At 39.2% G+C, this 20,477-nt stretch overlaps 1 protein-coding gene across 1 annotated transcript in view; it reads right to left on the minus strand.

Annotated features, from left to right (window-relative positions):
- The window catches only part of PHLPP1 (PH domain and leucine rich repeat protein phosphatase 1), a 135,665-nt gene that overhangs the window by 40,750 nt on the left and 74,438 nt on the right, over positions 1-20,477 (minus strand). Inside the window, 2 exon segments of the mRNA XM_030943948.1 lie at positions 4,729-4,895; positions 19,884-20,009. Coding sequence (XP_030799808.1) covers positions 4,729-4,895; positions 19,884-20,009 — 293 coding nt within the window.

Here is a 20,477-nt window from a genome sequence, read left to right on the forward strand (position 1 = left end):
ACTAACAAAAGCAAACTCTTTGTTCAATGTCTTTACAAGTTGGATAAAACAAAAGCAGTGAAGTTACATAAACAACAAACTACAAGTGCCATCTTTACCATAGCAAGTATTTTTTTTTTAATTCCAAAGCTACAGAGGTGAGAAAATAAGTGTAGCATTAAAATACAGCAAGCACTGGATGGGGTTTGTTACTGGTACACCTCAGGTTGTCAATACCATGCCAACCTTTCCTCTTGCCCTGCTGCTTAGATAGCTGCACCTCAGTGTTTAAGTGAAAGAGAAGAAGCTATATAAAAGTAAGGTTTCCTCCTGTCCAAGACCAACAGAATTGTGAGAAGAAACTCCCCACATCTTCAGACACCATGGAACAAGCAAAGTTAGCTTGATCCACATACTAGGATTCATTTGAATATCAAAAAAACCACCCAAAACCCAAACCACTAACTCTCCAAAACCCACCCCCCCAAAAAAAAAAACCAAACAAACCAACCAAACAAAAAGAAAACCAAACAAAAACCCCACCAAAACCCCATAAACAACAACAAGAAAACAAAGGGGGAACCACCTCAAAACCCAAACATACAGCCCCCAAAATAAAGTGGGGGGGGAAGGAGAAAGCTCAAATCTTTTCCAGTGCCCTTGTGGGGCCTGACAAGGGGGTAGATTTATAATTGACATTCATTAAACCATCAAACTTTCTCCACTAACCTCAGTTTCACACACTAATAGCAATAACCACAAGGAGTACCTCAAGGCACTTTGAGGCCAACCAAGTGGCAGGCTGGAGACCTTCCTCCCTGCTCCTCTAGGCATAAGCTAAGATCAAGCTGCATCTCACACTGACTTCCAGCAATCCTCCCTGCTGGCTTCATACCAGTTAGGTTGGCAATACTGGCTCCCCCTTGCTTCCAAGTGTTCTCTGAACAAAGATTATATTTTAATTTACCTCCTTATTGCACAATGGATTTGTAAGGACGGTTTAGTTCGAAGTCACCTGAAATCCTGGGTTTTCAGATAAAAGTTGGAAGTTGCAAGGGATTTCAGAAACACTTGCATCAGTAATTCAGAGTGCTCTAGCCTTCTCATAACCTAGAGATGCATCTTCAAATTTCTGCCACTCGCTCCAAAGAGTTTCATCTGAGATGCCACAGAAGGCAGTGCATTTCTATAAGGGGTCTGGGAGAAAAACTATACCGACTATATACTCATCTTAAGATAAAAATCTATATAACCACTGTTAACAACAAACAACCACAATCAGAATAATTCATTATTTAGATAAAACTGGCAAGCATAATTTTATTTATTTTTAAAACAACTTTGTGTCTTACTACGTCTCCCTTTTCTTTTTCTTATTTTTCTTTTAAATCTGCAACATTCTTATCTTAAAAATCCATATACTGATAACTTACTTTTCAACATTAGCAAGAAAATAATATTCTTGATGCCAACCACTTTTTCCAACAACATCAACTGGAACACATGTTCTCAGTCCAGTGAAGCAGAGCAACAGTAAATAAAGACTATGGTCTATTCTTGTGCCTCATCTCAGAGCAACAGTACTCTGCAAAATTAGCAAGCCTGAACTTTTAGCATTTCAGCAGAGGAATCTCCTCTCTTCTCCAAAAGAGAAACATCCTTTCCTGTAGTTTTAGAAAAGATTCTGTGATGGAGAACAAGTAGCATGATTTGCTATTTTTTTCAGTACAGATGAATTTTCAGATGGCTTACTTGTACATATAGCATGAAATATGTATTCCCTGATAAGTAGGAAAAAAAATAGAGATTGCTGTATTCACCTTTCAATATTCAGTGTTCAGTTATGGAAGTTCACAGCTGCAGAGCATCTACAGCAACAAAAGGGGGTTGAGTGGACAGTAAAGCAAGTAGAAGTGCAGCTACTGGGAAAAAAGTACATCTACACCTCTTGACAACTTCAGATGCCATGTACTGATCAGGACTAAACATTTTATTCATAAATGCAACAAATGACATTATTTTAACAACTGAAAGAAGCAACTGCGTAAACAAAAATAGAAATTCTTTTCCCCAATACAGTCCTGACTGTACCTGCCATGACAGTGCACTAGTCAGCACATCATTACTATGACCCAACTGCTTGCAAGTCTACTTAGTGGGTGGCTGAAAAATTGGTATTTTATTGTGTCTTTGACACACTTGTTCTGAAATCCTGCATTCATTAAATTACCAACCAAAGTGATTTATTAAGAGGAACTGCAGCACCAAGAACTGCTTATAACAAGTATATAATTTTCTTAGACTGCCTTGCTAACCAGGTTTTACTTTAAAATTTTACCAGGAGGGTAGGTATGTAAATGCCAATGTGTTTTGTTCAAAACATCCAAGCACATGGCTATTTTGGAGCCTTAAATACTTGTAGGCTTGATTCAGCGGTGCCGTGCCTCCAATTTAGCAATTGAGAATTTTGTAGAAAAGCCAACAGTACCAAATCAGAACAGCAGAGGATTTTGAACTTGCTTTCCTGTGATCTGAAAGAACACGGTGAACAAAAAAAGACTTTTGGTTTATTCAGTGAAGTTTTACCTTGTGCAACCCCTATAAATCTGAAAATGGTTTTATGGAATTGGTTTAAAAAAGGAAAAACAGTTCAAACATATGTGCATTCACAGGAACAACGAGCTTCACTTTACACATGTTTTGATACTGGGTTTCACTAATGATTTCGAAACGTGTGGTGCTCTCCTCTTTCTAGATATTTGTGTGTTTACTCACTAGAGAAAAGCAGCCTTACTAACAGTCAAGCTGGCTCAAAGCTTTTGGGGAACACAAGTACAACTCGAGTTTTCCCACCCAAAGGAGAAGTCAGTTCTGTATTTCTTAGGGCAGGAAGGAGAATGGCTAGGAACACACCCCAGGGTCAGGCTCATGCTTTTGCAGCAGTATGGAGGCAAAAGGCAACCAGCGGAGCATCGCTTTTCCAAACCCTCAGTGGGAACTACCACTACTTCACAGAGCCCTCCAACTGGCACAGCAATGGAAACAGCGGCAACAGCTTCCTCCAGCTACTCACTCTCTGGGTGATGCCACCTGTCCTGGGTGAAGATAAGGCTGGAGGACATCAAGCAGACAAAGGGAAACAACAAGGGCAGGAGTTTCTGGTGCACCAACTCAGATACACCAAAACAGTGCCGTGTAACCTAATTTTTTTTTTCTCCAGAAGTTCCCAGATCTGCCTTGTGCCTTTTTGCCAAGCTCAAAGCAATGGAAGTAGAGCAGAATATTACTTGCTTACAGAATAGGGCCAGCTCACAGAAGAATGAGAGACAATCAGTTTTCCACCACCTCAGGTATATACCACTTCTCCAGATTCTCCTCATCTCAGAATCTCATAAAACGGGAGTTTATATTGACATCTGAACTCTTTCCCTCTTTTATGTTCAGCCTCATGTTAGTAAGAAAAAATTTAACGGTTTGTTAACTATCAGCAAGACTCATCAGCTGTTCCTACAATTGCAATACCAAGAGAACATTAAACAGAGAATGAACATTGCCTATCCCATTAATTATCAATGCTTTCTAATCCCAAACAGAATTAGTTGCAGGTACATGAACAAATCCAAACCTATTGCAAACAGAAATTCACTGTAGGTACATGGACAAAGCATAATCAAGTATCTCCTTTACACTTTCTGATACTTAAAAAGGAAAAAATTATAAGAAGTCATTAAAATAAGAGACACTGATTATTTGTCCATGTTCATCGCTAGCTTATGCTAAAATCCCACTTGTTATCTGGACACCTATGCTGACAGTCACAGTCCAGTCAGAATTTCTCTCCAGACTGTGCTCATAAGGTCTTGGAATAGCTGCCTGCTTTGTTTGTGAAGCAGACTTGCTGGGTTCATTCATCTTTCATTATGCCAGATTTTTTGTTTTTCCAAAATAAAATTGGAATGATATAAAAATACAACAGCCTGCATAATCCATCTTGTACTTTTTGGTTGTTTTTCAAAGAGGAAGGGATTTAGAAATGTGGTTTAAAACATTTTGTTTGAACAGGACCATCCACAAATACAATCCTGAGGTACTTTGCAATTCACTTACCACTGAAATTAAAATCACAGCTTTATATTCAGTATGGGAACATTCATCTTTGTGAACACAGAAAGGCTGCTGATCCCACAGGACACATACATTAAATCATTCAGAGCACTAATCATGCTGCTGTCTACCCATTTGTTACACTCTTGGAGGAGCTGCAGTGGGAAGAACTGGAAGGTCACAGACACTAAGAAAGAAGAATTAGGATTGAGTAGACTAGAAGGAGGACAGGAACCAGACTGAATTTATGAAATCAGGGCTTCCTTTGCTTGGGAGGCTAACAGAAAAGTTCTTCACTTGGTCACATGCAGTACTGTTCCTACCTGGAATGGCTGCCTTTGATGGGCAGCTCACCAACTCATACTCACTCACACCAGTCAAAGGCTGAAGAACTACAGTGTGGCCTCAGTAGGTAAATAGAAACATATTATGAAAACTGCATTTTGAGCTGAAAATATTTATTTACAAGAAAAACATGAAGTTTCTTATGAAAGCCCATCTGTTTCTAACTCACAAAGTTAACCAATTTCTGCAGCATTACAGTCAGGCCAATGTTCCACAAGAGGAGGTAGTAATTTTTAGGAAAGTTCCTGCAGATCATGGCTCAAAGGACAGAGGAAGAGTAGTAGAACCATACTACTTTACCTTTGTAATTCACTAAGCGCTCTACTTGTGGATGGGCTGGGGTTTAGCCTCAGGAAGTTCTGCTTTAAATTGAGATGAGTGAGGTCTTGGCTATAAAACAGATTGGCAGGCAGGTGCTCCAGGCTGCAGCATGAAAGATCCACTGAGCTGATGCGTTGTGATGCAACCTGAAAGTCAAGTACAACACCAATATTTTAATAAAGTAATAAAAAAAAGAACTTTTCCTTCACCCCCACCAGCACAAGATAAACTGTTTTTTAAGCATAGCAGAAGCCAGTGTTGACATATACAGCTGATCGAACAGTTTACTTAATTGCTGCAAGTTATGCCATGATCTCTTCCTTGGCCTCAGTGCTTAAACCAACAGGAAGAGCAAAGGTTTGTCAAATTAATATGTGAAATTAATCCATTTTCATTTATGAAGTTATGCAATACTTGACAACCAGAAAAAATAAATATTTGACATGAGCTTTAGTTTAGTCCTTGGGGTAGCACTGCCTCCTCCAAGTGACTGGAAGTGAGGAGTTAACAGTCATCACCATTGTTTTGGTTTCATACATCCAAGATGGGTATTAAATGGCAGAAGAAGAGTTATCCCATTTAAACTTTACTGAAGAGAAAGAATAACCCAGCAGCAAAGCACCAAGCACTCATTTCTTCTCAATGAATTAGAAGACTGTCCAAAATTTATAAAAAATATGACAAAAACAAAACTGAGATTTGGAGGCTTAACACTGTTTTCTAGAAAGAGGAAGGTAAAACAAACACAATCTATAGAGGGTAAAAAAAATCATATCACCTAGCACTATATATACATATATATTTATATAGCTAGTGCCATTCCACAGAGACCTATAGGCAACTTCTTCAAGTAATGGCAGTACTGCCCCTTTCCATATCTCTAGGATATACCTCGGTGAACTACATCTTCCTGTTTTACTTATTTACTAAACTTTACTAAAAATAAATAAAATATCACCAGCAAAATCAAAAACAAACACAAAACTGCAATGTAGAATGCTTATATTTCCTGTCCTAAACTACTAAAACTGTTCTTTTACAAAGTAGTGTCACAGACATGCTATATGGCAAAGCACCGCCACACAGTAATGCAAGGCAGTGGGGACAGTGGGCAAGGAAGAGGAGCCAAATGCTAGAAGGAGTAGAGGCATTTTGGAGCAGGCATGGCTGGTCCAAAGGAAGAGAAGCAAACAACTTCACTGCCATTTTAGATTTCTGGGACCACACCAACAGTGCTCAAATAGTTATGGTGTTCTGTCAGCTGCTCACACAAAAAGCAGCTATTGTTTCACTGGCCATTTATGCTGGGATTCTGGAGGTACAAATACCACATCTAAGGGGCAAAAAGAGAAAAAGACCCAACAACTCCTCATCAATGCCCAGTGACATAAAAGCTTCTCAACTCTGATGAAGGCCACACCACTCAACCTTCTGGACAGAGAAAGAGTCTCTGCCACAAGGTACTCTGGAACTAAAGGCATCAGATGTTGAGGAGGTAGCTTGCCACTGAAAGGAAGGCCACAGAATTTTTTTTCCTTTCCAATGCAAGGTGCACAGGCCTTAGGATAAGTGGTTGCTGTTATAAACACAAATAACACAGCCATAAGCTTCAAGGGGAACAGACACTGCAGTGTTTTTCTCCAATGCAACCATTAATAATTCAGTCCTCCCACATCCATTAAAACGTGTGAAATTTTGTTACTCAATTAGTTCAGTCCTTTTGTTACCGTAGCTAGTATTTTTCTTCCCCTTGTAATATGAGACAAGAATTATTCATAGGCTATTCTGAGCAGTCATCTCTGAATGCTGGGTATTCAGTCTGTTTATGCCCAGTACTGTACAGTTCTGATCACACCGCTGACACCCGTTAAATTAAAATGGAGGAATGTTTGATTTCAGGTGTAACACTTGTATACACTGTTGCTCCAACTATTTGTTTGGAATGTGATATGAACAGCAATAAGCAACCCAGGAGGAGGGCTTAGCAAGGCTCATTACTCTAAAAATATCTCAAGAACCGGAAATGGTAACTCTGAGTGGAATCATGATAATACAGCCAAACAAAATCAAATATACAAATTCTACTGTTGCCCAAAAAAAGGATGCAAATCCTTTCTTAAAACTGTCAAACCCTGAGAAATAAATCTAGTTAAAAGTAATTTTGTTTTTACAGTTAATATGTACTGGTTATTTTTTTTTACTTTTTTTTTAAGGGAACACCTTATTATACAAAGCATTTAATTAATATTTTCATGCGACTGACAAATATTGAATGATGCTTCTACCAGAGAGATAACTGTAAAAGTTAAAACCATTATTTTAAAAGGTCTTCGTTCTGGAATCAACTGTAATTTTATCAAAGTCTTTCTGTTACCAAACAGTACTCTAAGAATTAATTCCCAAATTGTTACAAGGAAAGCCCATATAAACACACATAGTTATTCTCACAGGCAGGGATAAAACTTCTCTTTCCATTGCTTAATACTGTTCTATAACAAATTCCTATAGAACAGAACAACAAGGTGAAAAAAAAAAGAGTAACAAAGGAGAACATAATTGTAATACTTTCTTTCTTTGACCAGAAATTTTCACCAGTTATTCTGAAGTTGAGTATCAAAATTCTGAAATCATGTTATTCTGAAATCAATCTTGCACATGCTCGAGTTTGCTATTGTTTATTAAAAGCAAAGACTTTTTTTTCTCTGAAAGACGATGCAGTTCTTTAATAAAGCACTGTGTTTCCCTGACTCACTGTGGAGAATCACTGCAGAGATAAGCTGATAAAAGGTGGGAAAATGCTGAGTAGGATATCCTTCACATTCAAAGAATAAAATGCATCTGGAGAAAAGGACATTATCTGCAGAAAGTCATGCTTCCACTGGAAGAAAACAAAACCAAAAAATTCCACTGTAAATAAATATCCCAACAAGTTATCTGGGTTGTGTTCAACACATCCATGCTCCTACAAAAATTGTGAAGAGAGTTGGTGTGGTAGCATTGCTAGAGGGAGAGGCTTTCTGGATACACAGGGAATCTGCATTAAATGCCTCTTATGGTTTGTTTGGTGTTTTCTTGTGGAAAACTCTTAAGTATAGCTGTTGGATATGCTATATGTACATATAGAAAAATAAAACCACAAGCAGCACAATTCAAAACTCCACAGCCAGAAGCCACCATGGCCCAAACCAATCCCTCTCAAATGTCTTCTCATCATATCCCAAACTGCACAGATCCCTCACACTTGTGTCACACAAAACCACTGCTGCATTTCCAGCCCCAATAGCACTGAAGAAATGGCTGGGGCAATGACCTTCTCAGAAGATGGTACATCACAAGCTCTCAATAACAGGAGCTACAGCAGGAGCTGTAGAGTCAATGCTTGTCTCTGCAAGACATGCAACATTTGACACCCATGCAGCTCGAACATCAAGCAAGATCTCACACTTCTTTGAAGTCTGTTTTTCAGTTGGGATATTTAATCATCAAAAAAAAAAAAAAAAAGAAATATGCTGCTTTGTCCATTCCCTAGGTATGATTTTTAAACACTTTACAGTCTGTCATTGTGTTGCAATGTCCCCCACTGTAATACCAAAAGAGTAGTAATGGGAAAATGCCACACTGAACTTTGTACATCAAACCACAAAGTCCAAGGGAAGATTTTTTTTTCCATTTCCTGTTGCAACCTCAATTATGCATCCTAGGTCTACACTGTTCTATATTTTTTCAGTCTTCAGATGAATTTGGCAAACTAACTGTAGTTTTGAAGAAGTGATATACAATGTAGCACACGTAATACAAAAAGCAATGGGTCTACCCACTGCAAACACCCAAAACCCATAACTCTGCTTTTAATTTTCCCACAGTAGCAACAAAATACAGATTTATTCTATAAATACCACCACAAATAATGCTGCCGCAGAGTGCTCTCCCTCCCTTGGGCAGTATGTCTTCTGCTCCTCCCCACCTGAGAGTTGCACACATGCCAAAGAAACCGGAATCTCCCTAACATTAAAACTCATTTTTACACGTGTTACTTGTGCCACAATACACCTACAAATAAAAACAACTATTCCAAAAAGCCAGCAGTACCTCTGATGCCTAGATTCCAGCAACACTTCAAATAGAAGAAATTTGCCAAAGTGTTCTGATGTTATTTTTTTCTTTACTTATTATTTTTAAAAAGGAAACAGTATTCCAGGACCTGTGAAAATACAGTATGGGTTCACTGTAAATCTGCTGGCAACAAAAATACAGAAAAATACTTGCATCAACCCATATTCTTGTTGCTTTTTGCTACACAGGGCTGAAAAACCACTTTGTCCATCAGTATAATGACACCTCTGTCACTGAGCTATGCAACAAGACTGATTATGGTCTTTGTTTTAAAGCCTTGGCTATACTACAAAAATGATCTGTTGCTGACAATGGATGTCAGCAATGGGCACAGCTGAACCCAGCTGTATGGACAAACACAAGTCTTGTTTACACAAGGACATCTTTTGGTGTGACCTGTAGTGTGAATTTAAACCAATGTAATTATGTCTTTTTCCTGTTTACCCTCATCCCATTACTTATAGTTCTATTCAGATAAGAAATTACTGCTTAGGATTTCAACAGAAGACAAAATAGCAAAACAGCCCACACTGCAGAGGCAGCCAAATTCCCAGTCTGTTTGAACTGAGTTGACAGTGTTAAATTATACCTGCTGTAGACATGCAATACAAAGGCAGTTTAATTTTTCTCCTTTAGGATTTGTTTTTAAACAGTTTGATAATCATCACATCCCACCGAGGCTGGCATAAGCCTTAACAGTGATACATTGTCTTGAAATACCTAAACTAACTTTGAGCAAACAGGTTCTCCTCACCTCAGAACTAACCTTGCTTCAAATCCTAATCCTCCTTTCTATTCAAACATCAAAGCCCTGCTCAGCAGAGAGGCTCCCTCCCCTGAGCTGAAGCCCACAGCCAGGAAGCACATTGGTCCCCTCAGCCAAAGCCAAGAGCTGAGGAACTCTTTAGCCTGGTAAACAACCTAATGCCAGAAAACTTAATGAAGGGGGGGAAGGAAAAAACCATTTGCTTTTGCTTTAAAGCCATGTATTTTCATTTTTAAATAACAACTGTTAAAATGGGTGCAGCCCAAGGGTAAAAGGGTACTGGCTTTTCTGGCATCTCCTTTTTGTTTTCTTTCAAATGTTACATTAGATACGTGCCAACTCAAGCTAAGGGCCTCCCACAGAAAATATAAAACCCAGCAAGGGGTTTTTTTGAAAGCCTGTCACTCAGATCCACCAACTCAACAGGTACTGCCACAGGTCAGAGCAGTAATTCCCTATTAAGAGCAGGGCAGATGTGCATGCCAGTGTGGCAGCACTCACAGGGCGCTCTTGCCCCATCTCTCCTGTGCAGGTGAAGCAGCCAAAAGCCTCCAGTACAAATACCTCATGCCAGTAAGATTCAGGGGAACAAATATAATTTAAACTTGTCACTTCTCTGCTCTCCTTATTTCTGTACAAAGTTTTATAAACAGACAGGTCACTTCTACTTTTGGTCCTTGTGCAAACCTCTAAAAACTGAAAACAGCATTAGCAAACATGTGTGGGAAGGGGGAAATGTGAAGGGGATTAACCAGAAGTTGGGCTCCCTTACTTTTCATGACAGGAGACCAGAAAAAAAAATCACAGATGTGAAAGCCAGTGTCCCAAGCTTAGCATAAAGATCTTGAGAGCAAGAATTTGACAAAAAAGGTGACATTTATCATCTGTCATTGGAAATGCTGGGTAGTATCCAAAGTCATTACCAGATTATGAGTACTTTTGTTCCTCCTGGAGGAAAAGTAGTCTTCTTCTAGAGATAATGTACCGGTATCCATATTACCCAGGGAATGGTATCAACTCTGTACCTTGGTGGTAGTCACACTGGGATGCTCACACTAAGATCCCTGCAAGGACAAGGCTTAAGGTGTAACTTAAGAGTTAAGGGACAGTAATTAGCTGTTGTATTAAGCTACCTATAATTCAGACATGTGAATCTCCATTTGGTGGAGCAAGGAATATTAACATCCTTAGAACAGCTTGACTGAAAGTAATTTATTTGTAAACACTGCCAAAGAGGTGACAGTCTAATACAAATTAAGAAAAACTTTTTCTTCTTACTATTCCTGTTAGATTTATTTTTTTACAAAGACAAGCTGCTGTACTGCCAAGCACACAGACTTCGCAATGAGCAGCCCTCCAGCAAGGACTTTCTTTCAGCATTTTTTCATTTCAGCATGGGAAAATCATGCAGCAGATCCTCATGGAGGCAATGCTAAAGCACTAAGTGCAATACAAGACACTAAGTGCATATCATGCCTGGCCAATCTGGTGGCCTTTTTATGACAGAGTGACTGCAGCAGTCAGCAAGGGAAGATCAACCAATGTCATCCACCTGCACCTCTCTAAGGCCTTCAGCAGTCCCACACAACATCCTTATCTCCAAACCATGAAGACATGGATTTGAAGGGTGGACTATTTAGCAGATAAGGAATTGGTGGATGGATGCAGCCAAAGTTGTGGTTCATGGCTCTCTGTCAGGTGGAGGGTAATGGCCCTCAGGATCACAGGTCTTGCAACTGGTGCTCTTCAATGTCTTTATCAGTGACATAGTGAGATCAAGTGTACCCTCAACAAGCTTACAGATAACACAACAGAAGGAAGAGAAAACATCCAGAGGGACCTGGACAAACTTGAAAAGTGGGGCTATAAGAGCTCATGAAGTTTAGGAAGTCCGAGTCCCAGGAGCTGCACCAGGGTCAGGAGATGACCCCAGATCTAAGTACAGACTGGTAGAAGTCATCACTGAGAGCAGCTTGGGGTTCTGGTTGATGAAAAGCCAGACATGAGCAAACAACAGGCACCATAGCCAGCAAGGCCAACTACAGGCTGGGCTACATGAAAAGAGACGTGGCCAGGAGGGCAAGGGAGATGATTCTCCCCTTCTACTCTGCCCTTGTGAGACCCCACCCGGAGTGCTGCAACCAGGTCTAAGGTCTCTAACACAACAGAGACATTTTAAACTTTTTAAAGCATGTCTAGAGGAAGGCCACAAAGATAATCCAAGGTTGCTCAAAGATGCTGCAGATGCCTCGTCCCTGGAAGTGCTCGAAGTCAGATTGTATGGGGCTTTGAGCAACCTGGTCTGCTGGAAGGTATCCCTGCCCATGGTGGGAATTTTGGAACTACTTCATAATCTTTAAGGATTTTTCCAACTCAAACCATTCTATGATACACTACAGATTTCAGACTCTTGCCAGTAAGACTTACACTGAAATTTCACTTGTCTGAGTCTCCCCAGTCCCACATGGAGAGGGTGGTAGGGTTTTCTTGTTTGTGTTAAGCAAGAAATTATGCTAGGTCCTCAATTGCTGATCTAGGTTCTTTGACACAGCTGTATCATATGGATTAATTCTACAATGAGATGAACTCTTTTCATGCCGTTATTCCACTGTAACTCAGAAAGGCCTTCTGACCCAAGTGTTCTGAAATACAAATAATCATGGATATAGCTCTACTGGCCTGTGGCCAAAAACTGGTCTCCAGCACTCATTCCCTCTTCTCCTTGGAGACTTTAATTCTTCTCCACTGACCACAGAAGAGGCCTAAGGAGAGTAAATGTCCCTTAAAGTTAGATTTTATTAATAATTCCTCTCCTTTGTTCCTTGCTGCTAGACTTTGCTTGGAAAGGCTTTCAGTGTTAAAGTCATCCAGTTTCAAGATCAGCTCCATTATCACACCTTACACACACCAAAATTCTGTGCAGTATGTCAGTCCCTGCAATCCCCTCCCATCTTACAGGATGTGCAGCCACTTGGGTCCCCTGAGCTTCATTAAGAGCAACACTACATTCACTCTCCCACTTGTTTCTACTCTTTCACTTCCAGAGATTACTGAAAACACTTTGGGATCCTTCTGGATTGAACACACCTTAAAAGATAACATATACAACACCTCACTGAGCTTCCAGGTGATGCTTTCCCGTAATTATGCAAGAGTTGCACAAATTCAGCTTCAACAATACCAGAACCTGATTTAGAGGCTTCAAAAGACAGTACTTGAATGCTATTCCAGATGTGTGGGTGATACCTAGTTTTCTGTTCTCACTCTTGGCTGTAATACTTCAATAACCATTATTAACTGAAGGCAGCAAGCCCAAAACAAGAACCACAGACTCTCTAAATGCCAGCAAAAGAAAAAAAAAAACCAGCAAAACTGTAATTTCTCTAAAACACAAACGAAGAGCTTCAAGTCACCATTACACTTTAAAATCAGCTGTACTGTTTAGACATGCAAAATTAATCAGCTGAGACAAAATATCAGGCTTCCCTCCTGAACCATTAAGAGACTGACTACACTGAAACACACCCAGAAGTTAATTTCCAAAATGTCAACTAACCTCTAATAACAAAAGGCACAAAAGAATAGGCTTTTCAGGGAAAGAAGAGGAGGAAAACTTGCAAGTGTTATCATCAAAAGAGCAAGAAAACTGGCTTCAAGTTTGCTTTGCCCAATCTTCTGCTTTCGCACTTGAGATGATAGGAAGCCATCAACAGCAAGAATGACCAGATATGACTTCAGAGCAAAGATCCCAAATACTGAAGATTTCGCACACACAGAGAAAAGGAAGTCAAGTTCCGCATGGAAACCAGAGGTTTGTTTATGTTTGAGTATTTGTAATCACCACCAAAAGGAAGCTCTGGGTTTATTTTTAGGGATCTATTTTTAGTGAAAGCATTATCTCAACATTGTCATTTTATGGTATTAGGGGAAAAAATGGTTTCCTTGTACTAAACTTAGAGTCATCATATTTCCTGTAAGTAAGGATCAGCTCAAAAAAAGACCCACTAAAAAACGAGAAACTCTTCCTGGGTTCTCTTTCCTTGACTAGATGTTGAATCAACTTTTCCAACAGGCTAATGGTGCTGCTTAGTCTCAAGTGTGAAGAAACACAAATTGTTATTCACAAAGAAAACGAGCTTTGCTTAAAGGCTATTCTCAAAAGATGCCCACTGATGCTGGCAGTATACTAAACTAATTTTTAGGTCATATTAGAATAAAGACTCATTTTTCAGCCTCCAAGCTCAACTGGCATAAGAAACAAACCAAAAACTTCATGGTTACCTTCACAGTGACAAACCAGCAAGTTCCTGACCTCCAACCTGCTCCCAGCACACATAAAACCAGGCAGCCCCAAATCACAACGGTACATTCAAACACACAGACTAAGATTATAAAGCTAAAAGGAAATGTCAGAAACTCCTAACTGCAACACAAGTAGTCTGTTGTACACAATTCCCTGTGGAATGACCACAGGTGATAACCAAGAGCAAAAGGTAAAAGCAAAAATGCTAATCTAGAAATTCAAATTGCATGGAAAGTAAAATTCTCCACAGTATTCCTCCAGAAGGTTATCCATTGCTTAGGGGGTTTAACAGACACTTGGAGAGGAGACAGCACATTCAGTGACATAAAAGTTGTCAGCACTGTAATAAGTAACATCCCAAATATCTTAAAATAAACTACTTTATCCTTGCATATGATTTTTCCCTCCACTCACCATTGGGGCTGTTCTGTGATCAAAGCTCTGCAAAAAGATATTCTGAGCCCATTTTGACCAGTAAGCATTAGAAAAGCCTGTCCCTAATGCCTCCAGAAACAACTGAAGCTTGGTAATAAAAATCACTGCAGTGATGAACTCTGTGAAGACAGCTCATTACAGTATCCAGAAATACATATGAAATAGGTCAATCACCTAGAGGGCAAGCCAAGGCAAATACAATGTAGGGCTAACCTAACAATGAGATTCGTGGCTTCAAGCCTTCTTTACAGACTGGAAGCTGTATTTTGTATTAAAAAGCTCCGCAAAGTCTATGTTCTACAATGAAGCTGGTGTGGAAGTTTCTCACACAACTTTTCCTGGTTGACCATGGCTGACAGGAGAAAGAAAACACTAACATCTGAAAATATCTGAAATCAAGATGAAGCTATATGCACAAGTGGATATACTTTATTTCCCATCACTTTAATTAATGAGCAGAATCTTCTGTGCTGAAGGAAAAAGCAGTCCCACAGTTGATGATCTATCCCTGTCTCAAAGGTGGATGAAGCAGAGCTGAAAAGCAGGTACATCTTTAGCAGTAATGCTCAATTGTTGCTTACTGCATTTCCTCAGCACAGTTTCTGTAAAACACATCCAAAAGCTAATCATCTTGGTCTCCTATTTTGGAAATATTTTTGAAGAACTGCAGTCAAGGTCAGGAATTATTTTCTAAATTCTGTAGAATTTATATATATAAATGTGGTCTGTAGCACCAAGTCTGTGGTCAGAACTCAAACCTTTTCTCCTCATCAAAAGTAAATATTGTATCACTAGAGTTATAGACCAGTTCTTCAGGGCTCATACTCCCTTTTTACAACAGTCACTGTACAAAATTGTCATATTTGTACTGAAAAAATAATTAGAAGACTGAGGCAGATGGTCAGAACTAGATAACTTTAGAGAAAAAAAAAGGCAAAAAGCAAAACTAATAATTTTGTACTGCTGCTTCAGGTAGATCTCTACACAAGTTGAGGAAAGATGGAAATTACAACAGTAGAGGATCCTGCATTACTTACTTGTATAGTGTAAGCTAAATTCTAATCTGTTCTTATTTTTTGCTAGCTTCACAGTGCAAGTAAATGTATGAAGAGAGCATTCTGCACTGACATGAAAGGAATAAGGCCAACATGGCAGCACGCCCTTCTCAGCTGAATTTGCTATTCTTGCTATTTTTACTGTGTTTTAAACATAATGTACACTGACATCATCTCTCCTTTTTCACAGGCTACGGCTGTTTGGAACACCACATACTTCCATGACAGACATTAACACAGAGATAACCGAAACAGGGAAAAGAAAATATAAAAGCACACAAGAGAAAACTCTTAGGATTTAAAACCTATGAAATTTATTTTTGGACATTCCTTGTATTTTCAATGGCAGGCCTCTTTTGTGGGCAGGCACCTAAGCCCCACATGACAACTTATGCCCAGCCACAGCTGTCCAATTCTGGTCAATAGTGTGCAGACACACAAGGCTCTGTGCCTGTACATCTCTCCCTACCTACACAGACATGCAGTGTTCACAGCCCTTGTCCCTCATCTCCTCTCTTCCTCTACCTGCCCCACTGAACCAAGCACTAAAGCAGGAAATAATAATTGTCACACGAAGCTGTTGACACACTTCCTGCTCTCCTGCAGCCAGGAGGGGAGACAGAGGTTCTGTGGGGTCACATAACTCATCCCAGCATGCCCAGTGGGGCACACTATTTCCAAGAAGATAAAATTCTGTAATGCACCCTGGCATAAGCTCTGCAATACTGAATTTCCAAGGCAGACTTTAACATCCCATTTTAACTGCATGCCTTGGAACCTAGAGGACTGCTAATCCTTTTATACTCCACCCAAACCATCCGTGTCATGAACTGTGTCACAGGCAACGCTCACAACAGAAATTTCACATGTTGTAAAATGGTTAGGTTTAGGTGTTAGAAGCATCCAACAGCAGACCACATCCCAAATTAAAGCCTCACAACAGCAAGTCCCACCACTCCCTAGCACCACATGTGTAACACCTCTCTCTTCTACATTAAAGGTGTAGCTTTTAAGCTTTTGGAAGTGTCAAATGAGGAATCCCCTCATCAGGTCCTCCTCACTGTTAAACACACATTCTTTGCCCTGTCCTTCTGCATTTGACATTCAAGTAGCAAACAGTGGCAGATCTGCTGTGCAAGTAATTGTGCCAGTTCCAGAACCATCATGACAACTTTATGCAGACAAAATTCTTTAAAGCTGTGAAGATGTTCCTTTCTTTCCCCTCTGCTCCCCCTTCCCAGTTGCATAAGCCAATTTTTCAACATTTGGCAAGAGAACAAATGTATTAGATCACAAAGGACCAAATCTGTTGCTGTTGTTTTCCTTTTAAGCTTCCTTAATTAGCCCACCAGTTTTTGGAAAGTAAAAGGAAAGAAATGCACTGTGGTATAGAACTATCAATATTAACGAACAAGACAGATCTCCAGCTTTTAAAAATATTCTGTTTGAGGCTAAATCAGCGTATCTAAAAGTGGCCTATTTGGAATAAGTATGTCACCAAGTTCGATATTTAGGTCAGTATTTGTGCAATAATTCTAGTCTGTCCTGAAAACAGAAGTTCTGTTCACCTCAGGACACATATTTACAGGAAAACCAATCCCAATACCTATTCACCTTCCAAAAATTTAAAGGGGCAGAGCACGAGAGCGGTCCTGGCTATGATAGATTCCACTGTTAGAATGAATCTGATTATACAGGAGCAATGCTTATTTTTAATTAAATTAAACCCCAGTCTCCACAAACACAAATTCAAATTTTTTCTAGCATACACATATTTTTTGCAGGAGTGATGCATTAGGATTTGTCTCATTCTGAACCACCACTAAAAAGTCAACATTGCCAATATTCCGCGGGGAGAAAGACTGCAGAGCAAGCATTCTTTGCAAGCCTCCTTTCAAGACTGAGCTTGTTATTTAAAAGTTAAAATAACATCATCTTCTAGCTCTTCTGAAGTATACAGAAGACAGATATGAATTGTTTTTTCATAGTTAAAAACTGAATTGAGCAATTTTAATGAAATATTTTACCAGGGATTTCCTTCTCCATTAAAATTTATAATTAAAGCTTTCATTACACTAAGTAAGAATCAGAAGCCTCAGTTTTCAGCAGCACATATCAGGAGCACAAGGAGAAGAACTACCCTGAAGAACTACCACTGAATATAAGCTAACACAAATGTCACTTTCAGAACAAATGTCATTAAACAACATCTATATTTAAAATACAGTCTTAAATATTATTCATAACAACTCACAAAAGTGCAAGTGTTATATACAACACCACTATTAGGAAAGAATCCGGAAGCACTGTATGACCTAGCTCACAGCAAGCAACTAGAAGCTAAGTTTCAGAGCCATAATACTTCCTTTCCTAAATTTGCTTGCTTTTAGAAACACAGTGCTTTACACAATATTTTCTTAATTAGCATGATTGTTTCAGCAGCTTTGAACTTGATTAGTTCCCAAACACCTGAGGCAGAATACCCCATATGAATGTTGGGGCTTTTTCCCAGCAACAGGAAATGAATGTTAAGTTTGCCTGAACGACAGAGCTGAAGACTGAACTTTTGTCATTTCTTTATACATGTAAATCAGGTGTGGTGCACCTCACAATTAAGCACTTTGACACAAACAGCACCAACTGGAGGAAATCTGAGTTACTTTTGCAGTATTACTAGTTTCCCTGTTTCTGTTCTTCAGAAACTATGTTACTGTGCAGCACTTCCCACACGATTGCCCTGCATACAGTCATGCTTGTCTCTGTTTTTCTGTCTCAAGACAGGAACCCCAAACATCAAAAAAACCAACTTGAAGTGGCAAAGTACTGTTTCGAAAATCCATGAAGGCAGAATGCCAGTTTTCAGGTTTGGGGGCTGGGGAGCTGGGGTTTAAAATGCCTTTATTTTTCCTTGAAGCACGTTTGACCAACTAAAAGAATAGCATAGAGAGTTTCTTCACCTCTGACAGTCCGAAAAGACACTTGAAACTATGTATTTTCTTTCTACACTTACATAAGAATGGGAGGTTATCATGAGTGCATGGGGATATGTTCTCATGTTGGCTATCATCCCGATGCTGTTAGTCATTTGGGTGAACCAGAGAGAAAGAGAGAAGCACAGCATGGCACAGAACAAGCTTATGCTGCCAGAAATTCAGAGGGGCTTTCTGGCCATTTATCTCTAGCTCTGAAGTTCATTGTTTTCCACTGTTTTCCTCACTCATTAGATTTGCCTTTCATTTATCTGATGTCAAACCCTCTAGAGATGAAAGGACACTACTGTCCTAGAGTTCCCAAAGCAGCAAGGACTCAAAAAGCTGACAGACTATGCCTTACCATCTCATAAAACAGCTTTTTTGAAAAGAATTTTAAAACTTACTAGGAAAAAAAAACCCCTAAAAGACATTTTAAATGATGTATGTGCTAGAAGGTGCATTAGTTACTGTTTGAAGAAAGTTTGACATCTAATCCAACCTTTTAAAAAGCTCACAGCCTAGGCTGCATCATTGCAATAATGTATTATCCAGACAATTGCCAATCTAAAGACAAAACAGATCTAGTGCTACATAAGTGTCTCCAAGTACTGCTACATAAAACTAAGTTGCTTTTACATAGTAAAGAGCATGGAGAGTCCTATCGAGTACAGAACTAATGAGTAGTTTAGGGCCAACTAAAAAAAATAGAGCATGCTGACAGCACAGTAAAAAAACTTCAGTTGTAGGAGGTATGAAAAATATAATGGTTGAAGATATATAAAGCTTTAGCAAAAAAGTGGCCGGGATTAAGAGACAAAACAGACAATTGCAAAAATACCTTTCAACAGCAGAAAGTGGAACTGAAGAGTTAAACAAAAAAATGCAGGCCCTAAATTCCTATAATTGTGTTCTAAGCCCAGTATAAAATTTACTTTACAACGGTTTTAGTTAGCAACCTTTTTTCACTGACAGAAAATTATTTGCTTATTACAAATAACCCAAAAATCAATTATTAAACTAGAGAGAGGTTCAGCAACACTTCAAAGCAGCAAAAAAAATCCTTTATTCTAGCAATTTAATATTTAGGTTCTATGTAAAGAATGAATTTTAAAACCCCTGACATTACGTTAGGTTTTAATAACACTGAAAAAAAAGCTTTTTAACTGAAATATTGACAGTTATATTTGTCATCCTTGTTGTTATAATGATCTCAGTAGATCCATCCAGCTGATAAGAAAATGGAAGAAGTTCAGTACAGCACTTTGCTTACACAACCTCAGTAGAAAGAAGTGTTGGTATAAATGCAGAAAAATTCACCTCCCTATTGCCTGTTACCCAGAAAACTGGGTATTTCCATACAACACGAACAGCAGCAACAGCAGTTCTTGACAATCAACCCAGAAGAGGAACAGTACTGCTGCATGGAGAAGACTGAACCGGGGGAAACTCTCCAGACATCCCATTCACAGCAGAGTTAGCAGCATTCTCACCTTTGATGCTTGTCGCAGCCATCGCAGATATTCAGTGAAGTTATCGAAACAAATGTAGTAGGTCTGGCTTTGAGGTCCAGAGGAGCTAAATGCTAAACAGTGCTGGTGCTTTTTCACTTCTTCCACCTACAGCAGAGACACAAAACTGTGAGTCAACAAGAATCAAAACTCTCTTTGCAGAACTCCCCAAGGCAAAGTTAAAGTATGCCCAAGAGCAGATCATCAAGTAGAGCCAGATTAACCATCTCAAACCACTCAAGCTGGATCTTGGGTGTCAAATATCCATGAAAACTACACAAGCAGGAATGAGAAAAGAAGGACAGAGCTAATGGAGAAAACCACCAAGAACATAAACATTTTAATTGAAACTGAACACCATAAAAGGTTTGCCAGTGAGACTCATTTAAGGCTGTTTTTATGCAACCTAAAAAAATACAATTTTTACTCCCCGGTTATTAAAAACAGGCTTAACAAAATGCTGCTCTTACAGCCCAATTAAATTCTTTGGCATTTCTCAACTTGTTAAAAAACACCCAGAGTACATCATTCTGCTACCATACACGAGAAGTCCCACACAACTTATGGTCTCAATGT

Source organism: Camarhynchus parvulus, chromosome 2, assembly GCF_901933205.1.
Source record: "Camarhynchus parvulus chromosome 2, STF_HiC, whole genome shotgun sequence".
Taxonomy (NCBI): domain Eukaryota; kingdom Metazoa; phylum Chordata; class Aves; order Passeriformes; family Thraupidae; genus Camarhynchus; species Camarhynchus parvulus.